This window comes from Miniopterus schreibersii (genome assembly GCF_964146895.1).
Source record: "Miniopterus schreibersii genome assembly, chromosome: 1".
Lineage (NCBI taxonomy): Eukaryota > Metazoa > Chordata > Mammalia > Chiroptera > Miniopteridae > Miniopterus > Miniopterus schreibersii.
In genome coordinates, this window is record NC_138101.1 from 84,162,284 (window position 1) to 84,183,343 (window position 21,060).

At 36.3% G+C, this 21,060-nt stretch overlaps 1 protein-coding gene across 3 annotated transcripts in view; it reads left to right on the plus strand.

Annotated features, from left to right (window-relative positions):
• The window catches only part of NEBL (nebulette), a 342,430-nt gene that overhangs the window by 223,402 nt on the left and 97,968 nt on the right, over positions 1 to 21,060 (plus strand). For 2 of the 3 annotated variants that reach the window (XM_081143310.1, XM_081143311.1), the window contains exons 1-3: positions 13,435 to 13,653; positions 13,748 to 13,819; positions 20,119 to 20,223. The exons of the other annotated variant lie outside the window; for it this stretch is intronic. In XM_081143310.1, the coding sequence (XP_080999436.1) occupies positions 13,576 to 13,653; positions 13,748 to 13,819; positions 20,119 to 20,223 (255 nt within the window). In that variant the 5' untranslated portion in view covers positions 13,435 to 13,575. Of the gene's footprint in view, positions 1 to 13,434; positions 13,654 to 13,747; positions 13,820 to 20,118; positions 20,224 to 21,060 lie in introns of those variants that run through there. 3 annotated transcript variants of the gene reach the window in all.

Genomic DNA, 21,060 nt, shown 5'->3' on the forward strand with positions numbered 1-21,060 from the left:
GCTTTATAAATATTCTATACTTTATTAGCCATTCAATAATACCTGGTTAGGTTCTGACACAAAATACAAAAGAAGTTTTCAAAAGTAGATTCTAGCTATATAACATCACAGTATTGAATGCGTACCATGGGTATATATGGTGAGGTGATAAATAAACATAAAAAAGATCTTGATTCAGTCCTGTTGATGTTACTTTTAAGCAAATTACTCTACCTTTTTGAGCTTTGTTTATGGATCCTGATAGTATTTACTTTCCAGAGAGTTTATGAGTATGCCATGACCTAAGATATAGAAAAGACTTACTATGGTGTCTATTGTTCAACATAGATTCCTTCTATTCCTCTTGTACTAAAAAATTTTTTAAAAAGCGATTTAATAAAATAATTTGTTGATAATGTTTTCATCTTTGAACTTTTATACTGTAATGATTAGTAGATAACCAGATACATTTGGTAATCAGGTAATTATACAATCTTAGAACTAGAAAGTCTGGCCTAATTATTTACAGAAGAGAAAATAAAGAACCAATGACCTCAAATGATCCAGCTGCCACCACATAGCAGGTCAATAGTAGAGTGAGGTTTAGGAGCCAGATCTTGGGATTCTGCCTTGTGCAGTGTGTGCTCCTTCCACGCTCCACATTAGATGCGGCATTTCCAGGGTCACCCTTTTCCAAATAATGCCTCTGTGTCTATGGTTCATTCAGAGGATCCAGCAGGCTTCAAATCTGTTCTTGGTCATTCTTGTTGGTCAATTGTAAAGTTTCTGCCAGATCGGAAAATAGAAATAAAGTTCAGGTATCAGTTCAATGTGGAATATAATCTCATGCATGTATTCTATTTTTTGAGTGAACAGAAACCCCATTATAGCAGAGTTTATGAGTCAGTTATAATTTTTGTTAAATCATCACCTCTAAATGCAATCACTGGTCTTGTCTCTGAAATACAAACATCATAAAAGCCTGTAAAATATTTTAAAAGATACATTTTGATTATGTTTTGAGAAATATTTAGTCCTTAAATCATAAACATTTAAAGCTTTGAATATTTAAAGAAAGATAGTTTGCGTAAACAGGATGTTCGCCATTGCTGTGTTTGGAAAAGTAGAAAAAAATTTTAATAAGATATTGAACTTAAAGTATAATAAAAAGATGAATCAAATAAAGAACTAGTTAAAGCATAAAACTGTGTAATTTTTCTCACAGTAAAGTCTTCTGAAACTCTACCCCAAGAGATTAGATTTCATAATACAGATAATTTACCCCTTTACAGGAATTTTTGTATTTAGAGGTGGCCACACTTAGTTGGCAATCAGGTAGTCTCTACAAAAGATCTTATAAAGTTTGTTAAGAAAATCTAAAGCTATTATAAGTTTTTAAAAATCCATACATATGAGTATTTTGTTTAAGGTGGAATTATAGAATTTGTCTATTTTGCCTGATTAAATTAAAATCTGAGGTTTTCCTAACTCACAACTGTTTTTGTTCAAGAGAAAGTAACATAAATACCAGAAAGAATGTCAAAGGAAATAACATGTATAGTGATTTTAAATCTTAAAATAAGGAACCAAGTACATCCTTGATCAAATGCACATGTAGTGATATTTCTACAGGAAAAAATACTTCATAGGATTATAATAGTAGTCTAGAATCAAAGCTTCATTCAAGTCTTGAAAAAAGTTGTCATTGCTACTTCATTAGCATGTAACAGTAAAGTTACTTCTTTTTCAGCAAACTTTATACTTACATAAAAATTTTGACATAAAAAGACTCTCAGTAAGATTGTTCTTTAAAACGCTCACTATTTGGGACAGTTTGTCATGGAAATCCTTAAAGTAGCTATGCTGTGCTTTAAAAATGGTTAGATTTACAATAAATGGCTAGAGTTCACTCATTAAAAATTACTGATATTGTTAAAGGAAATTCTCATTTTTAGCTCAAAGTGCATATAAGACCAGTATTTCATTTATACAGCTATTGTTGCTATTATATTTTGGGATGAAATTTTTTTTAGTATTCTAGACTAAATCTAGAGAATTTTTCAGTTTCTTGGTAAGTTATCTTCATTAGTTTTGTGTAAATCAAAGAATGCATACTATAAAAGTCACTACTACCACATTATTTTCAATGAATTCTTATTATATCCTAAATTCTTATCTATTGAATATAATGAAAAGAAAACTTTCCAGATCTTTTTGACTGTCAAAGCAGCTATGTGGGAAGGACAGGTTCTATTTGGGTACAATAAACTGTCTCAAATTATTTTTCATTCCAGCTCCTTTGTTTGTGTGTGCAATATTCATGCATCTGAATCATTTTTAAGTGTACCACAAATGCAAACGTTATGATCTCTGTATCTGGTGATCAGAAGAGAAAAAGTACTGCTCAAGTGAAAAAAGAGAAAATGTCTCCAATTAGATGCCTATCAGGTCATTATCTGCTTTTACCCTTGCTACTAACTCCTGGGGAGTCTTGTTTTTGCCGATCATAATAACCAGATTGCTTCCATAGCATAAGGAGTGCCCTTGCTTTCAATAACCATCTGCAATAACAATTCCTTTGAAGTTGGAAATTGAAAGAGATGATGGAAAATAATATCGCTCTCAGAAAGAACAGGCGGTGTGCTGCTGCTCCATGCTTCAGTAGGTTCTACACAAGATGAAGCAGCACAAACCTAGGTTTGAGTCTCTTAGTGTGAGAACTTGGGCACCTGATCACTCCAAGTCCTGTGAAATGAATGTTGTGAGGATTAAGTGGGATTTTAGATGTAAATGCCATGACACGGTGCTTGCCATAAGGGGGTCACCCTTTTGTTCCCTCTCACAGTACTTGGTAGTGACCAGTAGAGGTTTCTAAGACTTGTTGAGTGCCTCTCTTCATTTTTACAGTTTCATCTTTCTCCAAAATTTTCAACAGAGCTTGGAAAAGGGATAACATGAATAAAATTTAAGGCCTTGGGTATTATTTTTTGTAATAGTATTTTTAGATTGAAAGAACTTCATTGCATTTGGATATTACTAAAAATCCTTGAAGTTAAAAAAATATTTATTTTATTGGCTCTATCAAGGAAACAAGCTAAAGTCATCTGTGGAGCAGAAATATGAGATATATTTCGCCTCATGCTGAAGAGCTTTTCTGTTGAGTATTTCAAAATTTAAGGTTTTTAATAGAAAAATCTTATTTCAGTAAAACTCTTAGGTTCTTTAAATGATCCATAAGCTTCTTTATTAAAATCCCATAACTCACTGTGACATTGCTTTACAGCTTGGTTTTAAAAGAATTTACCTAGCCAAATTGATGAGCAAATTGCCAGTGTGTTTTAAATTGGATTATATGAGTTCAAAAAGGGAGTAATGGTGGAGGATATTTCACTATTTGGATTTTGTGCTATTTAGATAGAGAAATTAAGAGTGAATACTTATTACTCACTCATATAATTATCTACTTATTAGATGGATAATTAGAGAGTGAGTGTTTATCCTGAAAACTGCTGGGACTTTAAATATGTCATTCTCTTTAATGAAACACGATAGCATTTTGCATACACCTTTGGAGAAATTAATTAAAACACAATTTAAAGAAGTAATTAATTATTTATAATACCAATTTAAACCTTTAATGAAGTACATTCCTATACAGTGGATTCTGATTTAGATAGGTCTGGAAACTAAAATAGATTGTAGTTTTTATTGCTTGCTTATTATTAGGATTCTGAAATTCTCATCTTAAAAAGTTTAATTTTAAATGTACTTTTTCACATTTAATGTATACACTATCAAAATGAAAACTAGCTAATGATGTCTAGTCTTACAGCATCACTAATCAGCTGCACTGTCCACAGTGGTAGCCACTGTCCAGTATGGCTCCTCTGGGTTGAGATGTTCTGTGAGTGTAAAATTAAAACACACTGGATTTCAAAGACTTAGTATTTAAAAAATGTAAAACCTCAGTACTTTTTTACATTGATCACATGGTGAAAGGGTAATATTTTGGATACATTGAGCTAAATAAAATATATCATTTAAATAAATTTAATGTTTTTTTTTTGTTTGTTTTTTGAGAGAGAGAGTGGAAAGGAGAGAGGGAGGAGAATGAAAGAGAGAGAGAGAAAGAGGTCAATGTGAGAGAGACACATAGATTGGTTGCCTTCCACATGCACCCCCACTGGGGCAGGGATTGAACCTGCAACCCAGATATGTGCCCCTGACTGGGAATTGAAACTGCTACCTTTTGGTGTGTGGCCCAATGCTCTAACCACTGTGCTGTAGGTCTTTCTTTCTTTCTTTCTTTCTTTCTTTCTTTCTTTCTTTCTTTCTTTCTTTCTTTCTTTCTTTCTTTCTTTCTTCTTTCTCTCGCTCTCTCTCTCTCTTTCTCTCTCTCTCTCTCTTTCTCTCTCTCTCTCTCTCTCTCTCTCTTCCTTCCTTCCTTCCTTCCTTCCTTCCTTCCTTCCTTCCTTCCTTCCTTCCTTCCTTCCTTCCTTCCTTCCTTCCTTCCTTTCTTTCTTTCTTTCTTTCTTTCTTTCTTTCTTTCTTTCTTTCTTTCTTTCTTTCTTTCTTTCTTCTTTCTCTCGCTCTCTCTCTCTCTTTCTCTCTCTCTCTCTCTTTCTCTCTCTCTCTCTCTCTCTCTCTCTCTCTCTCTTCCTTCCTTCCTTCCTTCCTTCCTTCCTTCCTTCCTTCCTTCCTTCCTTCCTTCCTTCCTTCCTTCCTTCCTTCCTTCCTTTCCTTCTTTCTTTCTTTCTTTCTTTCTTTCTTTCTTTCTTTCTTTCTTTCTTTCTTTCTTCTTTTTAAATGTGGCAACCAAAATATTTAAAATTCCTTATGTGGCTCACATTATATTTCAACTGGACAGAGCTGCTCCAGAAAATGATTTCTGAAATAATTAAAATACCACAGATTGACATTGCCTGAGGGATGTCTCTTTATGAGCAAATTAAAAATATGCCAAGCATATTGGGGTTATAAAGGAAATTCTGCATACACAATTTGAGAAAAGGTGGATGGAGGAAACCATCTATAGATACAACTAAGGTATAAAATAAGATAGAAAATTGGTATCTATAAAATTATTTGAACATTGATGAAAAAATTTTAAAACATACTGCTTTCTTGAAAATACAGCTTTATTAGTCCAACAAATTTTATCAGTCTAAGAAAATACATATTTTTAACTGAATAAAGTAGTAAATATTAACTATCACTTGTATGTATCTTCAGTATCTGAAATATAGTGGAGATGCAAAGCTTAGTATAGTGCATGGCATAAAGTAGATGCTTAATGAATATTTGATTAATGAATATATGATTGAAATAGAGATGGATAGGGATTTTTGTTGGTTCTTGTTAATGGATTATCTGAAGAAATTAAAGTAGTTCCTGGTCCATAGAAGGCACACAAGAAATATCTATGAAATGAATGAATGAAGATAGACACACACACACACAAATTAAATAATAAAAAAGATAGAGTCCTCAGTGAGAAATTACTACCAATACATGTTAAACTAGTTTTACTATTCACTCATTATTTTAAAACATCTTTATAGCTGTTTTAATGACACATTTACTTTAATTACGATCTTCTTTTGATGTTATCTTATATTTTGAGTTACACATGAAAAAACTCAATGCAAACAATTGAAATAAGACTCAGGAAGTAGTGCTTCAAAAGTTCTGAAGTGAGCATCAGTTGTGTTGTTTCCCCCGGCTTAAATGATACTGAAATCATGATTTCAGGATAGAAGAAATCCTTAGTGAACTTAGGTATAGTAATTTGTAACTTAGGTCCAAGTAAAATGTTAATATAACTTAGTAAAAAGTAGAAAAAATAGGTACATTTCAATAATAAAATTTTTAATTGTGTACAAGTGTGAAATTTATATTATAAATACATTTGACATAATTTTTATTTATTTCTGGATATATATAAAACAAATGCATTTTTCTTGAGTATTTTCTTCACTAGACTAATAAACCTGGGGATAATTTCTTCACTTTGATTTTTTCATAAAGCCCAGATGTTATTGACGGGGAGATCTCCACATCTCCATTGGTTGCTAGTAGGAGTGGGCTTCTTGTGATATCCCGAGAAAAGGAATTTTCTGAGCCTCACACAGGAGGATGATATATTGTTGAAAACTTTATTTCTGTGGAATCTAACCCCTGAGTTTCTAAGGTCCCATTTTCCTCAGTCCCACCATAGAATAAGTCCCATTTAGCAGAGTTAAAATCAAAGCCAATGTCCAGAGTTTCCATTTCATGTTAGGGCATAGTCCAGTCCAGCATCAGGCTAGCTTAGTCTGTGTTTCTTGCTGCAGTCCATCAGTCCATTGCATATGAGGTCCATATGGCCATGGGCCACACGACTATGGAGGGAACATGGGCAAGAGCAAAGTCAAATTTTTGTGGGCTTGCAATGGCCCTGCCTACTCTAGCCAATCCGTTGTTTCCCAGGCTTGACTGACTGGCACTGTCACCCCAGCTCATTGCACATGTGCCCATCTTCCCCATTGTTGGACCCCTTCCCCCAGTGACCTGCAAGGAATGGGCTGGTGGCTCCCTGGGGAGTGTGAAATTGCAGCTTCCTGGTGAAGCTTTCCCAATAGCCATGTTTACAATGTCTGGCCCCTTTTGCTCTTTTGCTATTATTAATAGCTAGCTAATTACAATGCTTGCACAGATATATGAGGAGTATTTCAATTGGCTAATGATAAAATGGAGTAAAACTTAAACTCAAGGCATATGAAGGGGACAGAGTAGCTGTAGAACCACTGTTTCCATAGTTAATTGACTGGAAACTCTGTTATTTGTAAAGAGTTCATGGTTCACACTGGCTTCATCAAGCTCTCCCTGAGGTCATCAGCTACTGATGCTCCGCTGTTCTCATCTCTCTCCATTGAATACACCAGTAACATTGAACTTTGAGCTCCTCCAACTCTTGTTTCTGGGTCTTTACAAAATGCTCTTTGGATGCCTTTCCTATATGCCATCACTTTACCTAATTCTGGCTTAAGGATCTTCTGTAGGGGAAGATCTGTCCATTTGTTTCTCCTAAATCTTCTTGCAGTTAGCTCATATAACTACTTCCCTTTTAGAAACATTATTACACTTTCTCCATAAAGAGCTGAATTGTCTAGCTTTGTGTGTATTTACATAAGTTATTGTTCTAATGGCTTTATTCAATATGCTCTACAACCCCAATAGCCTTTCCTTTTTTTTCTTGAATAGAGGACTTTGTCATTATTTTCAACTTTCAATACATGATTCCCCCACGGTTTTCTGTGTTTTCATAAAATTCATAAATCATATAAGCAGGACATGTAATGAATTAATTAGTAGAACATCTCTCTCTGAAGGGTTAAAGGATTGCCAGCACTGATCAAGCTTGCTCTCTCTCTGGCTTCTGATATGGTGTTGATAGCCAAGCAAAGAGCTTCTTCAATAAATCCACTCTCATATTTAAGGTTTTCCAGATGTGAGAAGTAATTAAGTCTTTGCATTTACTGAAGCCTTGTGTGCTTTTCAAGAGGGAACTGGCATCTGTGGTGAATTAACTCTGCTTGAGTGCGTGTGTGTGTTCTGTGTATGTGTGTGTGTGTGAATGTACATATACACTAGCACACATGTGGCATTTGCCAATAGTCAAATGAGATCAGACCTGAAAACAAAACAAAACAAAAAGCTAATTGCAATAAACACCAAGAATTGTTGCAGCTATGTTTACAATAGAGACAATTGGGCTTTATTGAATTCTTTCTTTCTTTCTTTCTTTCTTTCTTTCTTTCTTTCTTTCTTTCTTTCTTTCTTTCTTTCTTTCTTTCATTTTTTGCTGAACATTAAAGGAAAGAAGTGAAGATAATGAACTCATTTGTATCTGTGAAAGAATTAAAAAAAAAATAATGGTGAAATCCTGTTTCTCATAAAACATAAAATGAACATGCTTCAAAGATCTTAACTCATTAATTAATGAGGGCACCAGTAAGATGTTGCAATTGTTTCAAAGGTGAATTTGAAGAACCACACATAAATGAATAATAAGGAATGCTGAAATGAATTTACAAATAGATGTCCAAAGGGCCTATCAATAAGGCAATAATCAATCCCCCAGGAAACAATTAGTTTGCATTTGTGTGGATAAAGCATCATTAGCATAGCTATCAGCTTTCAACAATTTATGGGGTTGTAAAATAGTTCAAAGACAGTGAAAGGCCAAATTAGCCAGAAGGTAACACCAGATAAGACGCCAGGTAATCTTTTCTAATTCTTTTTTTCTGTGAGTTTCAAAGTCTTTTACAATTTTTCCTGCCATCTCACACAAAACTCCAGAAAAGGGATGCTTTTGGGGATATCCAAGCTGCTTGATCCTGCCTGGTCCTTTAGTTCTGGTTACAGGCCACATAGAGGCTACTCAAACCATGAGCTTCTTTCTCTTAGTGTAAAGGATTGTGGAAGTGATTGTAGTTTTAGCCTCATTGTTATTAAAGCTGAACTAATATCTTAAGTAAGTAGCAAATTAAACCGATGTCTTTCAGTCTGCTGGGTGCTTATGTTAATGTAGACTCTGAATAAGAATACTTTTTTCCTGTCAGTATATTTAGGAGAATACATATTTTAAATTTTGGCATCCCAACCACACCCAACCTGGAAATTGTTGTGTCAAAAATTATTTGCAGTTCCTTGTTTTACTCCTCCAGTCCCAGTCTAGATGTGTGGTCTTCATTTGTGAGGAGGCTCTCTATTCGTGAAAACTGGAATAGGAACGCAGAAGAACACTCTATTAAATCTTATTTTAATGGCATAATTGGTAAGGGTGACAATTATTCAAGTTGCTTTGTGTTCTTTTGATTTCTACTTAACAAACCGTAATGAAATAGCCATTAAAAAGAAGATAAGCTTAATGAATGTAAATTGTAAAAATAGATGGAGCTAATATTAAGCTGAACTCTTTTATAAAGAAGACAAATTGCCCGAGAGAGCTTACATTTCTTGTTTTAAGAAATGATTCCCCCCTCATCTATTAGTAAAGTTCTCATTTGGACAGATGCCAAATGATGGGGAGATACATGAAGCAAAAGTAAAATAACCAGGAATTCAGCTGAGAACCTTCTGGGAGAGAGTCATAAAAACACACACACACCCACAAACAAAACATAACAACAACAAAACCAAACCCAAAACAAAATAAAAAAACCACCCAGGCAACTAAAAATGAGTATGTGAGACTACAAAGGCAGAGAAACAAGTCAGATGAACTAATTCCTCTCTCAGCTAACCATTTAGGGTGAAGGTTTTATAATAAGAAATGTCAAATTATTTTTTTTTATATCCAGAGTAATTTTATTTCTTTTTCTAATATGCTGGAAAGTTATATTTCATCAATGAAATTCATTTTTGCATGTTTAATTTTCAGATTAATAGAACAAACACCTTGAGTACAATTAAAAATAGGTTATGTTGTTTTCTTCCATTGACTGATGCTAATGCAAATACGGGGCTTTCGCTCACATTAGTTACTTTCTTGTCTTTTACTGCAAGGCTGAGTTGTTGAAATGAATAAAAGCATCTTTTTTTCCCCTTCCTTTTCTTTAATTTTTTTCCATCACCATTTATTCCCTCCATGCCCTCTTCCACCTCCACCTGCACCCCAATTCAATTTATCTCTGTAACTTTTCCTCAACTCAAAATTGAATCTCCATGTATTTCAGTTGTTTACTATGGCTTTTCATTTGCAAGTTACTTTATCATCATGTTGGGGGGAAACACATTTTGTGTCAGTGTAAAGAAAAGAAAAGAGAAAAAAGTGAAATAAATATGAAACATTTGTGAGAACACTGGAGACAGCCCAAAGCTACATGCCTTGTGATCGTATAGACATGATTCCTTGGCCAAGGGCTGGGTTCCCGAGATCTGAATGACTGGCGGGACTCTGCATTTTTTATGGAAATTTATTACTTACACATAAACATCAAACTCTAAAAAGATTAAAGTTTTCTGTGTTACAACAGGCAAGTTAGCTCTTACCTTCAGCCATGCGGTGTGAGGCCCTCTAGCCTCTAAGAACATATTGATGGTATAGAGTGTTACCGTTTCCCATGAGAAGATCCCTTCCCATCAAGTGCTCTTCCTGGAACTGTGTACTTTTATTGGATAGTTGAAAACTCTTGTATTTGTAAGGATTTTTACTATTTTTAAGGCGCTTTGCTTTTATTAACTTCTGGCAATTCAGTTTTTCTTGTTTTAACTATGGAGAATTAGAGGCAGAGAGTGATTAAATAATTTGCCCCAGGGGATGTGAGAGAGCCAGTCCTGGAAGTGGGGGGTCTGGCTGTGGGTAATGTGATCCTCATTCTGAATCAGGGCATGGACCGAGCACTGACGCAAAGAGTGGATTACACAGAGCGAAATGCTCCATAAGCAACAGGGATTAGCAACCATACAGAAATTCCCCTTTGGGACTCCCTAAGGTGCAAATATGTATTAAAGTACAATATTTCACTTTTGTTTGCTTTTAAACGCGGACGATAGGGAATACTGAAACGTGCTAGCTATCCACGAATAGCATTTTCTTCTTAGGCCCCAAGTCACATTTTGGAGCTATTGACAAGAGTGCTTTGCAGTGATAAAGTGCAGGGCTTAAAATGCTTTAGAGAAAACTTGACATGAATTTTGTATTATACCTATAGGCGAAAGGAAAACTGCATTCAATCAAAAGTAATAATGTGTCCAGCTCGCCAAACCATCCATTAAGGAGTTCCTCCAGCAAGTCCTGAATGATGGGCTCCTTAGTCCCTGCCTTGTCTTAGCACTAAGTGTGCTTTACTCACACCGCACCCCGAGCACCAAGCGGGGTGCCTGGTGTAACATCACTTATTTGAATGCATGAACATAGGGCTCTAGTTAAATTCCGGTCCTAGTGCTCTGTTGAATAACTTTGTGAATAAGACTAACAATTAATTTCTCTTGACCATAGTTTTGTCCTCTGTAAAAGAGAGGGCTTTAGTGGGATTGATTTCTTAAGTATCCTCTTGGCTTTAAAATTTTGATTCTAAAACCTCAAATGGAAAATTTATGTTCACAGATGGTGTTTGGTTTTGCTTTCATAATGTTTGTGTATAATCTCAACAGATTATTCTCTTCCAGCACGGTGAAGAATCAATAAGAACTTATTACGTGATGGCAAATGAGAAAAAGCAGCCGTTGAAGTCCGATAAAGGTAATTCACCATGGAGACTAGATGTCACCATGAGCAACGCAAGTGTTGTCGCCTCAAACACTAGCCAAAAGATGCATCTTAGGCAGCTGTGGCAAGAGTTTCTCCCCATACTTCTAGAAGTTCGCAAGAAATGCTTTTCCCTGTTTCCAAACAAAGATAATGGAATAGGTCTTCTATCGTGTAGTCTTTTGGCAGAGGACTTTAGGGGATCCACACATTCTGCTCTCTAACGTATGGAGAATTTTCGTGTAGAATTCTCTGCACTGGCACGACAGGGCTGTTATTTTAAAGTTAAGTTTTACAAATTCAGTACCCTTGGGACATTTCTTTCTGGTATTTTGCTGATAAGCAGGATATGTGATGCCAATTAAGTTAGCCTGTATCAAAAATTGTTTCATGAAAAGACCAATGACTCTTCTAGATCACATTATTATTATTATTTTTTCAGAATAGAACAGAGTTTTCCTAAGTACTATCTCACAGAAGAATGTTAGTTTCCTGGAGTATCAGATACATTAAAAAATAGGTAGGTAGGTAAGAAGCTTAGATTAGATGGATAGGATTTCATGTTTGGGAAATGCTGGGTTAAGCAAACAAGTACTTTTGTTTGGGTCTTTTTTTGGTTAATCTTCACCCAAGGAGTGAGGATAATTTTTTCATTGATTTTTTAGAGGGTGGAGGGGAAGAGAGAGAAACATCGATATGAGAGAGACACATTGATCCATTACCTCCTCCATGTGCCCAGACCGGGGTTGGGGATAGAACCTGCAACCCAGGTGCACGCCCTTGACTGGGAACAGAACTTGAGACCTTCTGGTGCACCGGCCGACACTCTAACCACTGAGCATGCTGGCCAGGGAACAAATATTTTTCTTGATTATGGTTCTTCTCAGAGCTTCTAATGTGTCATTATGCTGTGTGGCTCTCTAGTGGCAGGGATAGAAATTAGTATGCAGGTTTCCCCAAACATGTTTGTTTAAGAAACCCCCTTTTTTCCTCCAGAGTGTTCTGTGGAACTTTAGCCTCATGGAACACAATTTGAGAAAATATTTATATATGATGACCGTGCAGAACTTTTTCTCGTCAGAATTTTTAGTTTAGGCAAGGCCAAGGCCATTAAAAAAATAAGTTTAAAACTAGATATATCAAGAGAAAACAACATTATACTTGGCTATTTAGAATGATGTATTTTTTTTGAATAAAGTTATATTTTATGTAATTTAATTATTCACCATAAGGTATTTTTAACTGTCCAGTGCTTATCTGCTATGGCTGTATAAATATTAACTTATTCTAGGATTTAAAAAACCAAATTGATAAATTATGAGTTGGATAGAATATTAGATTTGCCTAAATTGATATGAAAGGGTTTGCTTTGAGAAATATATTTTTAATTATATAACTAATGACATATACCACGTTATAAATAGTGTTATAGTTTATTTTTCCAAACTTTTCTGAGTGTGTGGTACACATAGAAGAATATACAAATAACTAGCAAATTTGTAAAAATTGACACAATAGGTAGAATTGAAAGAAATGACTGTTATTTTTTTGAAACAATGATGTTTTTAGAATTCTTCAGTGATATACCAACCTATGTTAACTTCGAATTCTCAGGTTTAATGATGTTTACAATTAAAATAATACAATAGCAATATAGGATTAACAGTTACAATTAACTCAGAATAGATTCTCTGAAGGGTTCAAAGAGCTTTTCAAAATAAATTACTAGCCTTTAATCAGCTAATATAAAGTACTTTTAAGAATGTGACAAGTACGTTTATATCTCATAAAAAATTTAACTTAGGTTAATGAAATGAGTTTGAATAATCCAGATTCACTATAGCAAACCAAGATATGTCTGACATTCTAGCGAAAGCTTTATTTAGAAGGAGTTGAGGAATTCTTTGAGATAACAGGCTTTTGACTGTGCTATCTTGAGCGTTAAAGCTGAGTGGTTTCCCAGAATCTTGAAGTCTTTTTCAAACTCTTTTACGCATGAATCGGATCAGTGAAATATAAATAAATTGTCCTTTTTGAATTCCTTGACCAGTTAAAAGAATGCTGGCTTTAAATGTTCATAAAACTGCATTTTGCTTGTTGAAATGTTATTTCCTCTTGGGTGGCCGGCCCTGGTCGGCCTCCCGGATCCTGTGCCATCCACTCACACGCAGTTGTGATAAGGAGAGTGGAGTGCGAGCTAAATAGGGAGGAGGCCCGGGCAAGGTCATTTCAGCCAGGACACTAGAGATGCTAAGATCTCAAGGGTGCTGCAGTACATAAACAGATGCTACATTAGCAAATTAAAACAATATATACACACACACACACACACACACATAGAGAGAGGGAGAGAGGGAATAAAAATGAGGGTCCCTATATTCGAGGCTGCAAAAGATGAGACTGAAGATGAAAAGACGGAGGAAGAAGAAAGTGAAGACCAGGTGAGAGGGTGAGCAGCTGCTGAAGAGGGTGGTTGTTCCTCTAAGCTGACCATTAGAAATATGTTTCCTTTCCTTTTTTTTTTTTTCTGGACAGGTATTCTTTAAGCCTGTTATTGAAGACCTGAGCATGGAATTGGCCAGAAAATGCACTGAACTCATTAGTGATGTAAGTGGCTTGAGTAATTTTTGTCTCATTTTGCATGTGTCATGGAATATTATGTCACAGAATCGTAGAGCTGGAGAGAAAACTCTGAAACCACTTATGAAAACACAGTTGTTTTCCAGGTCATAGAACTGAGTCTAGAAATTTTAGGTGATTTTCCCAAAGTCACCCATACAGAGAATTTCTGTGGGAACAGGTCTCTGTGTTCTTAATCCAGAATCCTGTCCCTTTATGGATTTCGGTCATTTTGGCACAAAATCATGAATTCAGAGCATATTCCTTTGAGAAACCAAAGCCTTTACAGTTTGTAAATTTGTAATTTTATAATGATTTAAAATGTTTTAGGAAGATCTCTATCCAAATGAATGATTTAAAAACACACACATTTGGAGCCTTTTGAGGAATATGATGAATGCAGTAGTTTTCCAAACCAAAAAAAATGTTTATAGTACCTATGTGCACATAACGTTGATTTTCAATTTAGAATATATGCATAATTGAACTGCATGTTAAGAACCCTGAACTAGATGATGATAGTAATGAAAAGGAGCATTTTTATTATGACTTTTTGCATTAACTGGGATCGGTTTATGTTATATTTCAAGGGAATCTTAGAATTGTAGAATTAACTCATTTATATATTTTTACAGCAAATAAACTAAAGTCTAGAAGCACAGGAAAAGTATTGCTTATGGGATGAGAATTTAGATGATTCTCATTAAAAGAGTAGTCAGAGAATTGTCTTGTTACAAAGGCTTGTCAGAAAGAGCCAAAAGATGGTGGGAATCATACCCCTTCCTATATATTTGACATGTGATGTAATTAAGTATTTCTTAGTGCTATTATTTAATAATAGCCATAAGCTACTGTATGTGAAAGTTTGTTGTAAACTGTAATAATAATACTGAAATGACACCAACAATAAAAATGAAATAAGCAATATTTAAAATTTATTGAATACTGTGTGCTAGGCACTGAAGCTTGTGAGGTAGGTTCTATTGTTTTTCCCATTTTAGAGATGAGGAAGCAAAGGCTTAGAGAGGCTAAGTAACTTTCCTGGGTCACATAGTGAAGCAGTGGGGGTTTAAACACAAAGCACTCTCTCTTAGCCACACTGCTGTGTTATCTCTCACTATAAATTTCCATGCAGTTTATCTTACATTTATTAATTTTTACACTAATATTAGTAATAGTAACACTACCAATGTTTTTATTTTTTTAAAGTGTAAACAATTTTTAAAAATTATGTTTTTATTGATTTTAGAGTTAGAAGAAGGGAGAGAGAAAGAGAGAGAGAGAGAAAGAGAAACATAGATGTGAAAGAGAAATATTGATCAGTTGCCTCCCACACGCACCCTGGTTGGGGATCGAACCCACAACCTGGGCATATGCCCTGACCAGGAAGCAAACCAGCGACTTCCCAGTGCATGGGGTGATGCTCATCCAACTGAGCCTCACCGACCAGGGCACTACCAATGTTTTCATTTGGAGCATATGAACTTAAATTTGAAATTATCTCTGTTATATTGTCTGAATGGCTAAATGGTTGTCTAAAATGTATATTTGAGGTTGCATTAATCATGGAGCTAAAACAGATGTAAAAATGGATGAGCTGCTGCACTGAGTTAGGTGGAGTCCCAGTCAAGTCTCCATGATGCCTCTGACAGCGCTCATCTGTTAGTGCCCACATTTAATTTAACGTGCCTGTCTTTTCCCTAGTCTCAAATTGGACTTAAAGACAAACCTTCGAGTCCCTTAGTTTTCTAATTCATTATATTCCACAGGCCACCCATGTGTTTATCTGAGCCTTTTCATTTGGTTGATGGCAGTCTGTCTGCAGCCTAGGTCATCAAGAGAATTTGGTGTGTTGTTTGCCTGCCAGGTAGAGTCCTACATCCTGAAGCTTTAAGAAGCAGCCTTACATTCTTTTGACCAAATCACAAAGCTGGTGATCTACAGACCTAGGATTTGAAACAAGGTCTGACTCCAAGCCTTAGCCAACATGATGTCCTTCCTCTCTTGCTGTGTGCCAGGCACTCCACATACGTTGTTGTACAATGTTATCTGCTCTATGGGCCTCAGTTCAGAGGTCTTGCAACCCAAGACCATCTTGTCCAAGGCTACCTGGCTAGTCAGGGGGTGGGGACAGAATTCAAGCTTAGGTCTGGCTAAGTCCGGAGCCACTTGTCATTCCGCTCCATTTAAAAAAAAATTGTTTTTTTAGAGGAAAAGGGTAGTTTTATGGGTTTCTCTTCAGAGAGAAGCCTTTCTACACCCCTTCATCATCACTCTAGCTGTCTCTCTTTGGACCTCTTCTAGCTTTCATATGTCTTTATTGGGGAGGGATAAGCAGATCTGCACGCAGCAGTCCAGATATGGATGGCTTGGGATTGTAAGTAAGATGGGACGATGTTTCCTTTTGCTACATGCACCCTTTGTGATGATATTTAGAGTTTCTTGGACTTGTGGCTACATAGAGCTATTAGATCAACCCCTCTAGGACATGTTTCTCAGCCTTTTATAGTTCTGATTTCTGACTTGTAGCTAATTGCTTAGGGCTCATCAACTTTTCATAATAGTTTGAATGATTTTCACCTTGCTAGGGATGAATGTCATCTGTAGTTGTCTGCCCTCTGGCACAGCCCTTTGAGAGCTTTCCCAGTTCAGCTTTTTCAGTTTGACATTTTGCTCTCCCTGAGAGCTTGGGGTCACCAGCAGACCTGCAGACTTTGCTGTATCATGTCCTTGCCAGATAATTTATTAAAATGTAAATAAGATTGGTATAGAGAGAAGTCCTGGGAAGACTGCACTGTTTAGAATTTTTCATTCATTTTTCAGATCAGGTGCCTTCATTTTGGGGATCAGAATGAGGCATTTTTCAAGTTTTCTTTGCCCTACCTAGTTTCTGCTTTGCACTTGCCCTGCCCATGTTGTGGGATTTCCCTCTGCATAACTCACATCCTAATCTAGAAGACAGCACCTGACCTCTGAGGCAGCCTCTTTTATTTTCCTGTTAACCAAGTCATGCTTCTTATTTCCCCCAGACAACCTCTCTCTGTTATTTCATCGTTAGTCAACTATCTACTCAATCTCTTGAATAAATCGAACCTATTGACAAGATTGAACAGTCAGAATCATGGATCTAGAGGCCTTTTGTCAAGTGGACATACAAACATTAGGTTAAAGGTGACCTTTTGTATGTTTCTTGTAAATTAGGCATAAAGTCCCTGCAGAGCAAGTTTGGCCACATCTGCATGAAGCCTCTGACTCAATGTTTTGGTTCAAACCTTTTTATGGTGTTCATGTACAATGCAGCAGAAAGAACATTTTCCAGGCAAATGACCATTGGGTGTTGTGGGTAAATCCATCCAGTGCTGAAAACATTGGAGTCGTGATTTCCCCTCCAGAGAAAGCTCTGAATATGTTAGAGAACCGGGGACAGCAGCCTTGGCTGTGAGCAATCAGTTAACAAATAGGAATGGAGCCCTGGTTCGTTCTTCCAGGATTTACTGCCTCTAGCAATATGGCTTTGTTTGCTAAAAGACTTTCTAGGTATTTTGGGTTAAGAAAGCTTGTAAAAGGAAATATCTTCAAACATGTCTACATCTGTTATTCACTTTCAGCCATTGGCTAATCTCATACTAAAGTGAAAGAAAGTAGGTGATGCAATTTAACTCTCATTTTAGTTGAGACATGGTGGGATTAATGGGTGAGGTCAAAGCAGACAGTAAATATTTTGGTCATCTTAATGATCATTAAGTCACCAACTTCGCCCTTTTTTCTCTCGATCAGAACATAACTTGTTTGGTATATTGGTTACGAATACAGAGGGCTACAAGTAACAGAAAAACCCTGGCACAAAGGTTTACCAAATGGATATTTCTTTCACACATGAAGCCTGGAGGTAGAGGGTCCAGTCTTGACATATTTGATGATATTAGTTTCTCAGATTCCTTTTCTTCTGCTCTGTCAAAATTAGTATGGTGGCTTTTGCCTTATTATGACATCATTGCTGCTGCACCCCTGTGACTAGGGAAGGAAAAAGGTGGAAGGGCTATGTGTCAAAGGGCTATGCCAGCAAGTCTCTCCCTTTATACCAGAAACACCAGGACACCACTAATGTCTTATAACCAGAGCTGGGCACCTGGCCTTTCCAGGCCAATCACTAGCCAAGAGAGATGAGAAAACTATGGTTTAGAGCAATTTGTCCTCTGGGGCTGGGGGAGGGGTCTGGCTACCCTCATAAATACATTTGGGTTCTGCTACTAAGGAAGACAGGGCTTGGATAGGCAATCCATCTACGAGAGAGCCATGCTTGTCTTAGGAATATAGACACTGTTGTATTAGGAAACGGCTATCTGCTCAGTGATTGTTATTTTACTGAAGATTTTGTGTCAGCCATCGGTGCAATTTCCTTTCATCTGTCTCCTCCTGGTATAGGAAGGCTACTAATAAGTGACTTTTTTTAATATAAAAATTTAAAATAATGTGCTATTGCCATTCATATTGTATAATTCATGAGAAATTAGAAAGGCGTATGTGTTTGTATCTTTTAAATAAAGACCAAAGAAAGAAATGGAGTCCACACTGAAGACTCAACTGTTCGCCTGCATAGCAAGGGAAGTAAGCACTTCACCGTTATCCCTGCTCCCTTCCTGAACATTCTGCTCAGGTCAGAGCTTATCAGGAGGCTGTAGCCCTGCACATACCACTGCAGAGAAGAATGCGAATGTGAGAGGGAAAGATGGTGGTGAAAGATAAAAATAATGAGGCAGACTTAAGCCTAATGACAGGCTATTTTCCCTCACACTTATTATATACCAGGGATACTTTTTGCTTCCCTCCATATGATCAAAATAGCCCACTATTTATCTTACTGCCTTTAACAGCTTAATTACTAGTGATTGAGGAGGGTGATTTGCAGAGGCCTAAAATTATGGCTAATCTCTGAGAAGAAAAAAAAGGAATTTAGTGCTCAGATAAGATAAATATGCTCTAATGTTGATTTCATGAATAAAGCAAATGTTTAATGTGATAGGCATATGACATCTAAGAGTCACAGCAGTGGAATATGGTATTTTGAAATAACGTTATTTAGTATGTTCGTATCTGGTATGGTCAAAGAATGCCCTTCAGATCAGGTTTGCATGTGGTAAAATCCCTGGGTAATGTTTGTGTGTAACGTCAATGTTAGTCATGCCCTTTAAGAACCAGGTAGTATATAGAATTAAACTTTACTTTTAGGTTATAATTAGGGAGCCCATGGGCCTTTTTTTCAGCCTAAGCATTTACGGTCTTGGGTAGATAAGCATGACTTTATTACAGGGTGAGATAACTTTTAGCAAATACCTTCACCCTCTCAACTAGTCATAAATGTTGCCTCCCCAGTGTTCAGATTGGGCGGCAATTGTGACAGTGGGATTACATTTTAGGCCCTTTTCTATAATTCCTAATTCCTCTTTGGCTCATGTGTCCACACAGGGTCTTTCCCCAGAACAACAATTCTGGCCTCTTCCCAAGAAAAAAGGGGTGACTCGTTTTACTAGTCAGCACAAGTGGAGGAACGAGCATGCTCAGCAAAGCCTCTCTGATCTTTTTCTTGCTCTTCTGCTTAGTCACAGCAAGGGGGCATTCTGGAATAATCTCAGCCACGTGGCAAACTTTCTGGGCAGGTTCTATTTTTGTTGGGGAGGGGAAGGAGGATGGGAGGCCTATGGGTGCTCATAAACTGGTTAAGTTTGAATTAATTAGTTACTAATAACTGGAATTAATTAGTAACAGAAAGCCCACGGTGGCCACAATTTAAGTTCCTTCCTCTACTCCAGCAGGTCTAGGTAACGATGCTAATATAATAGTAATCTCCATTTGTTTAATTTCTGCCTCTGCTTCTTAAATGGTTCTTAAATGGTTTCATCTGTCCTGAGGACTACTTGTTTTAAACCTAGAGGTAGGCAGCTATATTTCTGTTTGACCGCAGGCTTAACTATTAAGGTCAGTGGCTTAAAAGTAACAAACTAGGCAACAGGATTCATAATCATTGTGGGTCCGACACATGTGATCCTTGATGACAACTGGACCCTCGTGAATCTGAAGAAGAGGCTTTCTTTATGATGCCTTTCGCGTCTGCAGTTCTGGGCTGGATATCAGTTTACTTGATTTGGCTTATTTTGAGCATCATTTCACATTTGAGTATTTACTTCCGAAGATGGGCTTTCTCATGTGAATTCTTCTGGTCAGCAATGGGCCATTGAAGTTGTTTTTCTTCTTCTTCTTCCTCTTACGTGACTTATTCTCTCTTTTAGATCCATTATAAAGAGGAGCATAGGAAGTCTAAGGACAAGTGTACGTTTGTGACCGACACGCCTATGCTAAACCATGTAAAAAATATTGGCGCTTTTATTTCTGAGGTAAGTTATCAAAAAACTTGCAAAATGGCTTGCATTGTCTTTTTATATTTATGCAGATAAAAGTCTGTGCATTGAAGTTGAAGAATAATATTTTCAAGAGTACTACTGAATGTTGGTAATATCTATATAATTTTGTAATTCTCTGCGCTATCAATTAACTCATGCAAACTGATGTATTTTACCGTCTGTGGTTGATACGTTTTATTACATGTCTGTGTTTTGATTCCAAACCTTTCTTATTTATAAAGAATTATTCTTGAAAAGGGTTATATATATATATGTTTACATTTTAATTTTCACCAAGGATATGTTCTTATTGATTTTTTTTAAGAGAGAGGATTGAACCTGCAACCTTTTTGGTGTAAGGGACCACACTCCAACCAACACAGCCACTCAGCCAGGGCATTGAAAAGATATTTTTATTCAATAAGTAGAAAGTACTGCCAAAATAGTCTTAGAAGTTTCATATTTTATTTCCTAACAGACTAATTAGTTATGAATCATTGAATATAACTTTGAAAATATTTACCAGCTGATTCCATAAAATATGTTACTTTGGTGAAGCATTTTTAAAATAAATTTAAGTTATTTTTGAGTAGGATTGGCTCAACAGAGATACTGACTGTGAAACCACAGGTTTTCCAGCTGAAAAATCATATAGTCTCTTCCTGAGAGCATTTAGGACCACAGTAATTGCTGCATTGAAAAGAATAGTCTTAGCAGTGATTTCGGTGATGAGGCATTTCTGTCGTCTGTGAATGGATCCCTTAGAAGAGATAAACTTGACAAGAGAGTGAGTAAAATGACTGACCTCTAGTGTTTCATATGTTGGAAAAT